At 40.9% G+C, this 14,900-nt stretch overlaps 1 protein-coding gene across 1 annotated transcript; it reads left to right on the forward strand.

Moving 5' to 3' along the window:
* The first annotated feature begins 286 nt into the window (after positions 1 to 286).
* On the forward strand, positions 287 to 8,845 carry LOC129855776 (TNFAIP3-interacting protein 2-like). The gene is made up of 6 exons (XM_055923783.1): positions 287 to 1,132; positions 1,805 to 2,104; positions 3,797 to 3,886; positions 4,331 to 4,672; positions 5,002 to 5,124; positions 7,009 to 8,845. The coding sequence occupies exons 1-6, from the start codon at positions 770 to 772 to the stop codon at positions 7,141 to 7,143; spliced, it is 1,353 nt and encodes a 450-aa protein (XP_055779758.1). The 5' UTR covers positions 287 to 769; the 3' UTR covers positions 7,144 to 8,845.
* The last annotated feature ends 6,055 nt before the right edge of the window (positions 8,846 to 14,900 follow it).

Raw genomic sequence — 14,900 nt, forward strand, 5'->3', positions numbered from 1 at the left:
ATTTATCACATAATGTTGAATACAACATCTGGTTTGTAAACAATTGAATTAAACACACTAGATTAGGGCTACATATATTCATTTCATGAAATGTATCGGAATTGTCATTCATTCTGGAAAATAGAGCTACCGGCAACTCATTTACATTCCATCCGATAAAAGAGTTGCTTCACGGATTTTTACCAAGGCGGATTACTCAGGCAAAGGCCGTCTGTTTAGAAAACGTCAACCCAGAATTGCATGATCTGTGGATTTACAAATGTCACAAGAGGGAGGTAACGTTAGCCTACTATGTTACCGGAAAAGTCGTACGCATGTGCAAATAGTTCAAGCAACTGCGTTTTTTTTTTATTTTGCTCCGGTCAAACTGTGTCAATTTAGTCCAGTGTCCTTTATTGTTAGAACATTTATTAAGGAACGAAAGCATATCATTTAGATTGTTACTGGAATGGATGATTGATCAACTCGGAAAGGAGTTGTCAATTTACCCGACGTTGTTAAAAAGTAAAGTACAAGAAAAATCCACCTATTGTGTAGGGGAAGTCCCGCTTGGAAATCCCCTGTAATTGTCGCAATTATATATTTCCAAATTCAGATGAGCCACATCCTTTAGGCTACATAGTTGAATCCTCCTCAGTCTAATCTTGAAGACATGTTGCAAAAGCTACGAACACAAACTCCATCGAACTAATAAACAGAATAATTTCAGAAGCTGATGGAATATTGAAGATTTTTCCCCATCCCCATCTGTCAGAAGCAACAGTGATAAATGACCTCTGGAATAAGGAACATGACTGGAATAAGGAACACGATGGATGTCGATTTGGATAATGATACGCTGAAATCAAAAATACGGAGCTGCCATACATTGACTACTTTCTACCACGAAACTCGTCTGGAGATTGACACATTAAGTAAGAAAATCAAGAAAAGGGACAATTTAATCGCAGATTTGAAGGCTAGGTTAGGCAAATACGAAAATACCTGTATCAATGTGGAAGGGTATGACCCTGTTGTCATAGCACCGGCCGAATCTTTGCTGGAAAGTTTATGCAAAGAAATCTGCAAAATGAAGCAAAAATTGAAAGACACAGAAATGAATGCGGTTCAGCAAGCAGAGTTGAGCCAACAAGTGAGTAGAATTTACTGTATGCTATGTGTTCTTAATGTGTATCAGGTGCATTTAATGTTTAGGCTAACCCTGTGAAACATAGTTGTGCTTTTTAATATTAGGTTATAGCCCTACTTAATTTCAAAGTCAGCTCTGCAAGTATTAAAACGATCCTTTAGGACATATATATGTCTTTTCTTTCTTTCATTTTCAATTTGCACATTATGAAAGCAGTGTAGTTTAGGCCTACTGTAAATGGTCTTCTCTGAAAATAGCCACTAGCCTACACCATTTGAGATAACCCTAACCCTACACTAGTTCACAACTGAGGTCTATTGGGAAGACTATTAGTGTAGGCCAAACCTACCACCAAACTTGCCAACCAGGCTTGATAAAAATGTCCCTGCTTCAAAACCACCTTGCAGTACAGAGAGGATGTTGCTATAGCAAAAACCTCTCTTTTTCCATTTCAATGTGTACAACTGCAGCGGTGCAGGTGCCAGTGTTGTTTCGCCTTAACTTCACTAAACATACACATCTGTGCCAGATAAAAGTCACAATTCAATACAATAAAACATTCCAAAAAACTATATTGTCCATTAATAATAATAATATATGTTTTTTAAGTATCTTCTGCATTTGACACACATTTGACACTGAAGCCTATTCTATTATTTTCTCCCACCCCTGAAGGAGATACAGAGGTTGCAACAACTGCTGAGGGAGCGAGAACTGGAGAGTGTGACCCGTCAACCAGACCACGAGAAGGACCAGGATATCCAGAGGCTCCGCTCTGCCCTGGCCGAGAGGGACCGTGCCCAGGCCACCCGTGCCGTCCTGTGCACCTCGCTGGCTGGAGAGGCCGACCAGCTCCGGGGCCAACTGGGAGCCACAGTCAGGGTGTGTCAGGAGTTACTGGGCCGACTAGAGAGAGAGAAGAAGGGAGGAGAGAGAGTGACGGAGGAGGTGAAAATGCAGCAGAAGGCAAAAGAGGTGTGTATGAAGGTTGTATAATTAAGCAATAAGGCCCGAGGAGATGTGGTATATGGCCAATATACCACGGCTAAGGGCAGTTCTGGACACAGCCCTTAGCCGTGGTATATTGGCCATATACCACAAACCCCAGAGGTGCCTTATTGCTATTGCTATCAGCATTCAGGGCTCAAATCACCCAGTCTATAATAAGTGCGTAATAACATAGTTATCAAGCACTTTTATCCAAGGCAAATTATAGTTAACCCCTTACACTCGTGGGAATTGGCCTATATAGATAGGGCTAAATTGAAATGTTTCTTACAGAAGAAATATGGAAAGCACATGCATAACCATGTAACCAACCAATCAAAGGGGAACAGTTTGGAGATTATGGGAGAAAAAAAATATTAGACTGAAGGGTGAGGACAAAACAGTTAATCTGACACAAGACTGAATCCAAACATTACACTGTTGATTTTATGTGCGTTTTACATTTACTGTACTTTTTGCCGCAGTTGTTGAATACGAAATCTGAAAATGCTCTGGAAACATTCAGTAACATGATAAGAACATTCATGGTAAATTTGGGGTAGGTGCAACATAAGACAAAGAAATGACACGTGAAAGGTCTAACTGGTGTCTCCATGTGGCAACACACCTCTCCAAAGTGTGCACAGTTCCTACGTAATTGTTTACACATTCAAAAATGGTCCATTATAAATTGCAATCTGGTCAGGTGGGCATCATTTGAAAGCGTGTTCTATTGCTAGCTAAGTTACGAAATACGATCTTACAGTGTTAGGCAATTCAGAGAAGCAAATAGTCATTTTGGTGCTACTATAATAGAATCACGAGGGCATTCAGATGCGTGTTCCCTGCCCAATTTCGGCACAATACGCCATGTCATCTTGTAACTGTACATCAAGCATTGTGATCATAATCGTTGGCACTGTATATTACATAAGTTTTATGATATGGCATGGGGAAGTGCACACTTGAACTAAGGGGTGTTTGGCTTGCTTGTGTGACATCGAAGTGGTATTATAATCCTCAATGTCTCATCTTTCAAAATACATCGAGTCCTCTTTATTTACAGCATTTCCCTCACTCAGACAACAACATTTGCGGGAGAGATGGGGGTAACTTATTGTCACGACCGGTGTTCAAGTTCAGTCAAAACCAGTACTGCGCTGGGAAGCAGAGACCATGCGTTTTGACTTCACATATAGCATGTTACTGTACAGCCACTGCGTTCCAATTTAGGCATTTATCATCACCTAAATCTGCTATTTTGAACCTGTAGACGGGTACGAGTGTAAAGAGCTAACTCATATCCACAAACTGTGTATATACTGAATGTTATATGTGGCCTATGCGGGAATCGAACCCAAAAGCCCACAATCCTGGGGTTGCAAGCACTAAACTCCAACTGAGAGAGGAGAACAGCAGTAGCTATATCCGAGCTACAACCTCATCAGCAAATTACGTATTTTCAATGTCTTGTGCTCACTGAGAAGAGCTTATTCACTGTAACTGTCTTTCAAAACTAAAAATGAAAGCAATGAAAGAGAGGTGTGTGTACTAAAGCATTTGGAATCTCTCTGTCTCTGCCATTATGTGCTTTTCAGCCAAGTTATTTGTGTTTGTTTCTGTTGGATTTCTAAATGGATAGCATCATTTTGAGCTCTTGTTTCCCCTTTTCATGGTCAGATATTGGATTATACGGAAGCTGGTCGCGTTGACATTGGAGTCAGCAAACTCCAAGAAGAGAACCAAAAGCTAACGCAAAGAGTGGCATATGTAAGCAGGACCACACTGTAGAAACCCCATTCTACCCACATGAAAAAATACTATAATATACTATGGTATTCACTGTAGTGTTTTTGTAGACTTTACTGTAGTATGCACAGCAGTGTTTTTGCAGACTTTAGTCTGCAAAAACACTACAGTGAATACTGTAGTATTGAATATACATGACTGTAGTATACTGTACTATTTACAGTTTATTAAAGTATGAATACTATAGTAAAGAAACTGTAGTACACATATACTGAAGTAATTACTGTAGTGTTTTTGCAGACTGTAGTTATCCAACATTGTCATAGCATATGGGCTATCAGAACCAAAGTTGAACAGCCTTCTGTGTGTGTGTTTGTGTGAAGCTGTGTGTGCACAAGTGTGTGTACATGTTTGTGACTAATGTCTCCCTCTTCCCCTCCCTCCCTGCCTCCTTAATTTTCCCAGGTGGAAGGTCTAAACTCCAAATGGCAAAAGTATGACTCGAGCAGGGAACAGTATGTGAGGTACCTGTGTCAGAAGCTGAATGAGTCTAGTGCCCTGGCTGTTTCCTCCAGCCCTGATCCAGGTGTGGGGCATAGGTTAGGGCACGGACCTACACAAGAGCCTGGGCCTGGCCTGGGCTTGTTCCCAGGGTTAGCCTCAGCCAAAGCTGGGTTGCTCCAGCAGGAGATAGCCAGGCTCAACGGCCTACTGGAGGAGAAGTTGGGGGACTGTGGGAGGTTGGGGAGAGAGCTGGATGAGAGCAGGAGACGATACAAGGACCGCATCCAGATGCTAGAGCAACAGGTTAGTGTGGTGTAGGATCGTCTGACTCCTCTCTCTTTCAATTTCTCTTTCTTTCTCTTGTCTCGCTCACGTTCTCTATCTTTATTTTTCTCTTTCTATCTCTCTGTCTGTTTGTCCCTCTGTCTCCCCACTCTTGCTCTCCCTCTTCCTTCTCTTTCTCTCTGACACGCACACATGAATCCATGCATCACACAGCAGTCTTTTAAGAAAACCCCATTGAATCAGAAACCTCTTTCTCACATACAGTTCCACCCTATTCAGTTGAATCAGAAACATATCCCTCTCTCTTTCTCACACACACCCTCACCCTTTCCCTCTCTTCTTCACAGGTTCTCATCTACACAGATGACTTTAAGTCGGAGCGGGCAGACAGGGAGAGAGCGCAGGGCAGGATCCAGGACCTGCAAGAGGAAGTATCTCGACTACAGGAGCAGCTACACACACAGGCACAGGTAAGGCCACACACACATAGTCATTACTAACATACATTACACACAAACGTGTTACAGGAGTAAAATAAATAGCCATGAAAGGAAGCTTTTATGTCCCTCCCCTATTTGCCATTTATTGAGAAATGATGATACAATGACGTTTCGACAGACATGTTCTTCATACAGTTCGCTAACGGCTAATAAGATACAGTATTTGTATTTATTAGGGATCCACATTAGCTGTTGCCAAGGCAGCAGCTACTCTTCCTGGAGTCCAAACACATTAAGGCACTTACATTGCATATAAAGCAAAGATAAAATAGTACATCATAAAACATTATTACACCACTACATATCTACAATACAAAATGTATAATACAACAATATTACAATGTACGTGTGTGTAAAGTGGGTGTACTAGCTCTTGTGTGCGTATGTGTGTGTCTGTACCTTTGTGTGTGTCTCTTCACACTCCCCGCTGTTCCATAAGGACTTGTTTTTAAAATCTGATTATACTGTTTGCATCAGTTACCTGATGTGGAATAGAGTTCCATGTAGTCATGGCTTTATGTAGTACTGTGCGCCTCCTATAGTCTGTTCTGGACTTTGGGATTGTGAAAAGACCTCTGGTGGCATGTCTTGTGGGGTATGCATGGGTGTCCGAGCTGTGTGCTACTAGTTTAAACAGACAGCTCGGTACATTCAGCTTGTCAACACTTCTTACAAAAACAAGTAGTGATGAAGTAAATCTCTCTTCCACTTTGAGCCATGAGAGATTGACATGCATATCTTTAATGTTAGCTCCCTGTGTACGTTTAAGGGCCAGCCATGCTGCCCTGTTCTGAGCCAATTGTAATTTTTCTATGTCCCTCTTTGTGGCGCCTGACCATACAACTGAACAGTAGTCCAAGTGAGACAAAACTAAGGCCTGTAAGACCTGCCTTGTTGATAGTGTTGTTGAGAAGGAAGAGCAGCGCTTTAGACTTCTCCCCATCTTAGCTACTGTTGTATAAATATGTTTTGACGATAACAGTTTACAATCCAGGGTTACTCCAAGCAGTTTAGTCACCTCAACTTACTCAATTTCCACATTATTCATTACAAGATTTCGTTGAGGTTTAGGTTTTAGTGAATGATTTATCCCAAATACAATGCTTTTAGTTTTAGAAATATTTAGGACTAACTTATTCCTTGCCACCCATTCTGAAACTCACTGCAGCTTTTTGTTAAGTGTTGCAGTCATTTCAGTCGCTGTAGTAGCTAACGTGTATAGTGTTGAGTCATCCGCATACATATACACACTGGTTTTACATGTCATTACTAAAGATTGTGAAAAGTAAGGGGCCTACACAGCTGCCCTGGGGAACTCCTGATTCTACCTGGATTATGTTTGAGAGCTTTCCATTAAAGAACAACATCTGTGTTCTGTTAGACAGGTACCTCTTTATCCACAATATAGCAGGGGTTGTAAAGCCATAACACATATGTTTTTCCAGCAGCAGGCTATGATCGATAATGTCAAAATCAGTACTGAAGTCTAACAAAACAGCCCTCACATTATTTTATCATCAATTTCTCTTAGACAATCATCAGTCATTTGTGTAAGTGCTGTGCTTGTTGAATGTCCTTCCCTATAAGCGTGCTGAAATTCTGTTGTCAATTTGTTTACTGTAAAATAGCACTGTATCGGGTCAAAAAGGTTTACTAAGGTTTTGTAACAGGCTGATTGGTCAGCTATCACATTAGGGAACAACAAAGAGCACTTCCCTAAAATAATAATAATGCTATAGTGATCGTTTTATTTGTGTGGAGTGTTTCATACATTATCCTCAAAGTGCTACTATGTCTAGTTAGGCTATGGGAAGGAACACTTTTACTCATGATCATCATTCATTTATCTTCCAGAGCCCTACTAGAGATGCCAACTCCACGTGCCGAGTCCATAAAGGACACCGGATCTCCCCACGCATGAGCACGGACTCGGCCGAATCACTGCTGAGGAACAGGGCCAATCCACCTGTGACAAAAATCAAAAATTAAAAGCTTGCGTCAGCTGTAATTAGCACCCAGTCCCACCTGGACAAAGTGCCAGGGTTCGTCGGAACTCCAATGCCCAAGATGACATATGATGACACATGCGGTGGAGTACCTCAAACACTGCATAGAGTGTGTCAGGCTATGAGCTCCGACGTGAAGTTTCCCCTAGGTACAGCTATAGGATCATTTTCCGTTCCCCAATCCAAACCATAAAGTGGGGAAAATGCTAAACTGACCCGACATCTAGGGGCAACTTTGCCCTACTCCCAAGCTATGAGAGTTACTGCCCCTCCCACCCCACGGGGGTGTTAAGACAAATATCGTTAACTGACGATAATTGAGCACTGAAGAAAAAGCACTACATGCACCCTAAGAAGGGTTGGGACCGGGGAGCTTAGAAAACTGACTAGTTCAACTGGGTTGTGTTCATTAGGCACTAAATGGAAGAAAATGGACTGAAACAGGGAGGTACTACCTGGACTTCAGACGCTGCCATGCGTTTTGGTTGTTAAAAGACAGAATCTAATAAATTATCGATGCAGAGTTGGAGTGTCAGTACTAGCTTGGTGGTCGTAGTGGGAGAAATAACGGTAGCACTTTATTTTACAGTACAGAAAATACCAGGTATTTACCAGGATACTACATGGTAAAATGATAACACAGTAGTGACTTTGAATTATCTGTTTATTTCTTTCGGATTCGTAACAACAAACACCACTGGCCACCATTTGAATGGGTTGGGTTCCTTGAAGGAAATACCAGAAAGTACCCATTGTTACCATATAATTTCTGAGTAAATACCTGATAAATACCAGTGGAAAAAGTAAGTAAGTGGAAAATATTTTTTTGTGTAATACCTTTGGTTTGGCAAGATGAAGCGATTTTCAGTGCAAACCCACTCATGTTTGACTACATGATCCATATGAATTATCACATGATACTGCATGGGTGTGTTTCTGTGTGGAGATGGTTGATTGCGTGGTCTGTAGAAAATCTAGATGGGAAATTGGATGTTAATTACGATATTTGAATGTCACATACCTCAATTCAATATTCCGGCATCAAATTGTTAACCTGTTGCACTTTCCTAACCTGTTTACCAAAGTAGTCGTTAATGCACATATTTCTTTTTTTGATTTATTGGATTTGAAATACATAAGCTTCTTTCTGGTTGAAGATACTGTAATAACGTTGTCTGTCGTTAGCATGGTGCTATTTGTTGTACTGTATATTTTGATGTTGTTCACGTTTTGAGTAAGTCATCTATTTTCAATTTAACCTATAGATGTTGACCTATGATATTTGTGCCTGGAAATATGTATTCACAGTATTATATATGATTGAATATTTATTTGCTATTAGTGGGGCTTTTTCAAATTGGCAAATCTTTATAGTGCTGTGTCAAAATGAATATCGCCATCGTGTTTTGAGGTGTCGTCTGAATCCTGGTACACCTAAGCAGGATGTTTCCCACATCCTGGTAAGACAAGACAGTGTGGGAGACAAATTCTCCACAACATGGCAACCTTAAAAAAAGTGCCATTTCAGATCTGACATTTGAAACTACATTTGGAGAAATGACCTCTGAACTGACACAAGTTTTATTTTTCTAGAAGCCATTGATTTATAAACATCAAAATGTGATGATCTGTTTTAACCTGTTTAATTTAAAGGATATTTTTGTAATAAAAATAAATGTTGTTTGACCAATCATGTGGAGTGTTTGTGATACAAACCAGACAACATCTCAGCTTGAGGGACTTTTGTTGGATCTTAGTTTGCTTGGTGGATAACTGCCAGTCAAGTTATAGTTTGGGGTGCAGAGTCAGGAGGAGTGACAGTGTGAGACAGCGAGGGGCTCTGACCGTAGATAAACCATTGCGACTCAGGTCCCACAGGATGTGTGTCTGTGTGTGCGCGTATGTGTGTGTGTGTGCATTTGTGTGACTGTGTACGTTCCTTGTCTGACTGTGTGTTTGTACACACTTTGGAAAACCCCTTCCCAGAGTAGCCTGAATGGGCACGCTGTCCTGTTTGTCTGTTCCACATTCTCCGCTGTCCTGTGTGGCTGAAGTGAACACAGCAAGTGGACTAGAGACCAGTAAGACAGAGGCTCTGGTTACATCCTGCTCCTAACTTCTGATTTGGGATCAGTTGTCTTCAGACTAGTTCTCAAATCATTTTGAGTTACAACACAACAAGTCCAGGACCAGAACAACACAACAAGTCCAGGACCAGTTGTTACGGGTATAATATGGCCGCAGGGAACTGGACATTCCCTGTTAGAAAGTAGTTATTTAAAGGGGAGGCAGATGAAACACCAAACAAGGTGTGCGTGTGTGTGTGTGTGTGTGTGTGTGTGTGTGTGTGTGTGTGTGTGTGTGTGTGTGTGTGTGTGTGTGTGTGTGTGTGTGTGTGTGTGTGTGTGTGTGTGTGTGTGTGTGTGTGTGTGTGTGTGTGTGTGTGTGTGTGTGTGTGTGTGTGTGTGTGTGTGTGTGTGTGTTAGAGACACTAAAGTAGCAGATCACTGGATCATTAAGCTCCATTGTTTTTAGTTTTTATTTAGTGGGTAGATCAACCTTAATATTGCAGAGCTCCATTGTTATTGGAGTCCCAGTTTATAGCAATCTGGAAAGCGAGACAGATCCATGTCACACTGTTCTGTGTTCTGGTATTACTTGAACACAATTTAATTATTTAGCAATTCAAAGAGGTATAGATGTTACTTTGTTTATTGTACCTTTGTTTTTTCTATATTTGTATTGACGATTTAGCCTAATGTATTATGGCCGATATTGATAGTGTATTATGACTGCCTACGGAGGATTATAGTGTCACATACTGTAACGTCCTGACCAGAGTTCTTATGTGTTTTGCTTGTTTAGTGTTGGTCAGAACGTGAGCTGGGTGGGAATTCTATGTTGTGTGTCTAGTTCGTCTGTTTCTATGTTCAGCCTGATATGGTTCTCAATCAGAGACAGCTGTCAATCGTTGTCCCTGATTGAGAATCATATATAGGTGGCTTGTTTTGTGTTGGGAATTGTGGGTGGTTATTTCCTGTCTCTGTGTTCTGCACCAGCTAGGACTGTGACGGTAGGTTCTTTTGTTATTTTGTATAGTGTATTGTTTTGTGTTGATTAAATTCATTATGGAAAATTACCACGCTGCGTATTGGTCCTCTGATCCTTCTCGCCTCTCCTCGTCTGAGGAGGACGAAGTAGACTGCCGTTACACATACAGTATATACAATATGGTTTTAAGTCTGTAATAGGTATTGTGTGGTGTAATATTGTACAATAACACAATAGAATTCTAAGCTCTAAACTTCTAAACTCTAAAAAGTGTCCTGAACAGCCTTTAATGATTATATCCTATATCTTGCCTCTAGTATTTATGCTGCAGTAGTTTATGTCGGGGGCTAGGGTCAATCTATTATAGACAGGAGAAATACTCCAGATATCTGGTGTCCTGTGTGAATTTAAGTATGCTCTCTCTCTTTTTCTCTTTATTTTTTTCTCTCTCTCTGAGGACCTGAGCCCTAGGACCATGCCTCAGGACTACCTGGCCTGATGACTCCTTGCTGTCCCCAGTCCACCTAGTCGTGCTGCTGTTCCAGTTTCAACGGTTCTGCCTGCGGCTATGGAACCCTGACCTGTTCACCGGACGTGCTACCTGTCCCAGATCTGCTGTTTTAACTCTCAAGAGACAGCAGGAGCAGTAGAGATACTCTGAATGATCGGCTATGAAAAGCCAACTGACATTTACTCCTGAGGTGCTGCACTGTTGCACCCTCTACAACCACTGTGATCATTATTATTTGACCCTGCTGGTCATCTATGAACATTTGAACATCTTGGCCATGTTATAATCTCCACCCGGCACAGCCAGAAGAGGACTGGCCACCCCTCATAGCCTGGTTCCTCTCTAGGTTACTTCCTAGGTTCTGGCCTTTCTAGGGAGTTTTTCCTAGCCACCATGCTTCTACACCTGCATTGCTTGCTGTTTGGGGTTTTAGGCTGGGTTTCAGTACAGCACTTTGTGACATCAGCTGATGTAAGAAGGGCTTTATAAATACATTTGATTGATATATAGAAGTAGAGTACAGACACTAGGTCACTCTTGCCGTACAGATGCAAATAGGGCCTCATTTATAGGAATTGTGACCTCTGACAAAAAAAGGCCTCGCTAATTGTGTCAAGGGTCTCTAGCAGCCGAAAGAGTTAGAAACTCCATCAAAGGTTTCAAAGTCATCCGAAGAGCCAAGTCACAGACTGTGTTCCAAATGGCACTATATTCCCTATATAGTGCACTATTCCCTCAAAAATAATACACTAAATAGGGAATAGGGTGTCATTTGAGACTTAGCCACAGTCTGGAGATGACATAGCACGCCGCATGCTCACCTACTCATATGCAGTCTGGGGAAGATGGATGCGGTTGGGCCAGTTCGTATCATTCTCACACATTTACATCTATTCAGTGAAAAGAGGATGATTCTATGAGAAGTTTAATTCAAGAATTCAATTAGTTGTGTTTCAGATTGTAGCTTTGTAAAGCGATCCTTATTTTACTGTTGCATACACACACACACACACACACATAGTGTCACACAGCTGACAGATAAGCCACGGTTGGGGTTGACAGGAATTTCCTCCCCAAACACCTACACAACTGCACGGTTGGTCTATATGTGAACACACACACACACAAAGCCCACCTTTATGGAGTGGAAAAATGTGGTGTCACAAATCCCCTTTGCCGTACTCAGCGACCTTTTGATAGAAACAATGTCTGACTACATACATTTACAAATCCATTCATTTCAAGTCAGATGACGTGGCAAAACAGTTCCTGGCGCCACTAGGTTTCCATTAACCAGGTGTCTACGAGATCAGTCTCTGTCTAGCACTTTATCAGCAATGGGAAAACTTAGCCTGACACTTATCTAGACAGACTACAGAATGGATAGATGTGGCCTTTAATCTCATGTGTATCCAAAAATAATGGGAAATTCCCATAAAGGGAATTCCCAACACACACTGGTTCACTTGAAAGTGGAGTGTGGCAGCTCTATACTTGGTAGCTGTAGATCACTGTTAGTTATAGGGGGGTGGAGGTAGTTGGTATTATTGTCAATTTCCTTTGTTTTGTATATTTTATAAAGGCCAGTTCATTCGCTTAGAGTGGTTTTCCACTTGCTGGTACAAAACACCATTGTGAAGTATAATATGTGGGAAAGACTGGGGTTCCCCCCCCAGTATAAGTGGATGGTGGGTGTGTTTCTTCAATGCCTCAGGCACTCCACAATGAAAAAATCCCCCCCTACTTATTACAAGCTACAGGCCGCCATCTGAAAGTTCTGATACCCTCTTATAACCCTAACGCATCTCGCCCCTGTCATAGTTAGAGCCCTGCCATGTGTACTGAAGACTCAATGGCACCATGATCTTTTTTAACCCCAGCCATCACTGGCTAGGGATAGAGGGCCAAAGCGGAGGCCAAAGCCAAGGACTGTCAAGATTTCTTCAAAGTAATAGTGATGCAGATAGGGTTTTAAAATAATTTGGGGGGTTTTATATAGAAAATGTAGAATCAGAGTAATGTCATACATGTACCCATACTTGTCGTCCAGTATGGCTCAGTTGTTAGAGCATGGCAATTGTACCGCCAGGGTTGTGGCTTCGATTCCTGGGGCCACCCATATGTAATGTATGCATGCATGACTGTAAGTTGCTTTGGATAAAAGCATCTGCTAAGTGGCATATATGATGATTCAAACATGGTCCTTTTCATGAGCTGAGAGATTCCTGAAAAAGGAAATAAATAATACTTTCATCAATGTATTAATGCATAATTTACAGTCATTTAAATTATGTTTCACAAATACCAGAACAAATGTTAATGTCCTTGTCTGGTTCAGGTAGTATTTTCTTGCACGTCCTCGCTTACTCAAAAGCAGATGTCCATTTTTACATCATTGGTGACTGATAGTGAACACACTGTACAGGCATTTCTTTTATTTAACCGTTATTTAACTAGGCAAGTCAGTTAAGAACAAATTGTTATTGATAATGACGGCCTACCAAAAGGCAAAAGGCCTCCTGCGGTAACAGGGGCTGGGATTAAAAATCGAATTATAATAAAATATATAAATATAGGACAAAACACACATCACGACAAGAGAGACAACACAACACTACATAAAGAGAGACCTAAGACAACAACATAGCATGGCAGCAGCACATGAGAACACAGCATGGTAGCAACACAACATGACAACAACATGGTAGCAGCACAAAACATAGTACAAACATTATTGGGCACAGACAACAGCACAACGGGCAAGAAGGTAGAGACAACAATACATCACGCAAAGCAGCCACAACTGTCAGTAAGGCAGACAGTCTGTCAGTAAAGCAGACAGTCGATTGGTCAGCTATTCATTACAGAAATAAACAATGACTAATTTCAGCTGGGCTGTCACTTCAATCCATGCTGTTTTTACTTCTCTGCGTGATTAAAATTTCCCACATTTCTTTCATCTGATAAATGTGTATGAATAGTTACTATTCATTGTGAAACCCATCTGTGATAAGAACAGTTGATTCTTGAAAAATATGAGGAAGCAAGCAATAAGGGAGAATGTCCTACTGTTAATGTCATTGTTACTCAATTCCTCTTCAGCGTGAAATGTTTGATTAAGTCACTCCGACTTGTTTTACATTTAAATTTTTGTCATTTAGCAGACACTCTTATCCAGAGTGACTTACATTAGTGTATTAATCTTAAAATAGCTAGGTGAGACAACATATGACAATCGTAGCAAGTACATTTTCCCCCAACAAAGTAGTTATTATCAAAGTAGGAAAAGACAAGTGCTGTGGGATTTATTTAAGATACTCTTTAAAGAGGTAGGTCGTTTTAAGAGTTAAGTTTATGGGCTAAAATAACTGTATTTGATGAGTATATAATGTCATGAGAACACTTTACTTACAATGCATTATAATGCGGTCATAATGCATTGTAAGACTTGTCATAAACATGTCTGGTCCATTAGTCATTTGAGGCAGTTGACAATTTGCTACAAAGATTGACATAACATATTTTTTATCCGTATACTACAACATCAAAAAGGCTCATACGTGCTTATAACAAGTTATAAAGCCTTATACCTGTCAGTTTTAAGTTGGTGTTACCAAACTGAACTGTAGCAGACACAAGTCTGCCTCACAGGAAGTACATTCTGGTTATTGTGTCACTGTGACCTCATTCCTGTGTGAACCCTTAGTGTAAATGTGCAGTCACTCATACAGTAAAACAGTGAGCTTATCTACCTAATAAGTAGTTTGTCTATCTATTCATATGGAAATGAGCTCAGATAATCAAGCACTGTTGAATTAATCTCACTTGGTGTCATGTGACATCGAGGGTGCTTGCTCAACCGCGCACTGTGGCGCTTGGCAGGATGCTAAACAAAAGACAAAGGAAGTTCAGAAGATGACATATAGCCTCAAAAAGTTCCCTTTTTGTAGGTGTCATTTGAAAGAGAAAATAAAATGAATGGGGGTTGCCATTGGGGGATTAAAATCAGGTGGTTTGTCATTTAAAGAGCACATCCTCCTGAGACCCCTATGAATGTGCACTGCTTTTATTTTAGGTATGTTAACTGGACATATAGTGCCTTCAGAAAGTATTCATAACCATTGACTTATTCCCCATTTTGTTGTGTGACAGCTTTATTTGAAAATTTATTAAATTGT

Source organism: Salvelinus fontinalis, chromosome 5 (genome assembly GCF_029448725.1).
Source record: "Salvelinus fontinalis isolate EN_2023a chromosome 5, ASM2944872v1, whole genome shotgun sequence".
NCBI classification, from domain to species: Eukaryota; Metazoa; Chordata; class Actinopteri; order Salmoniformes; family Salmonidae; genus Salvelinus; species Salvelinus fontinalis.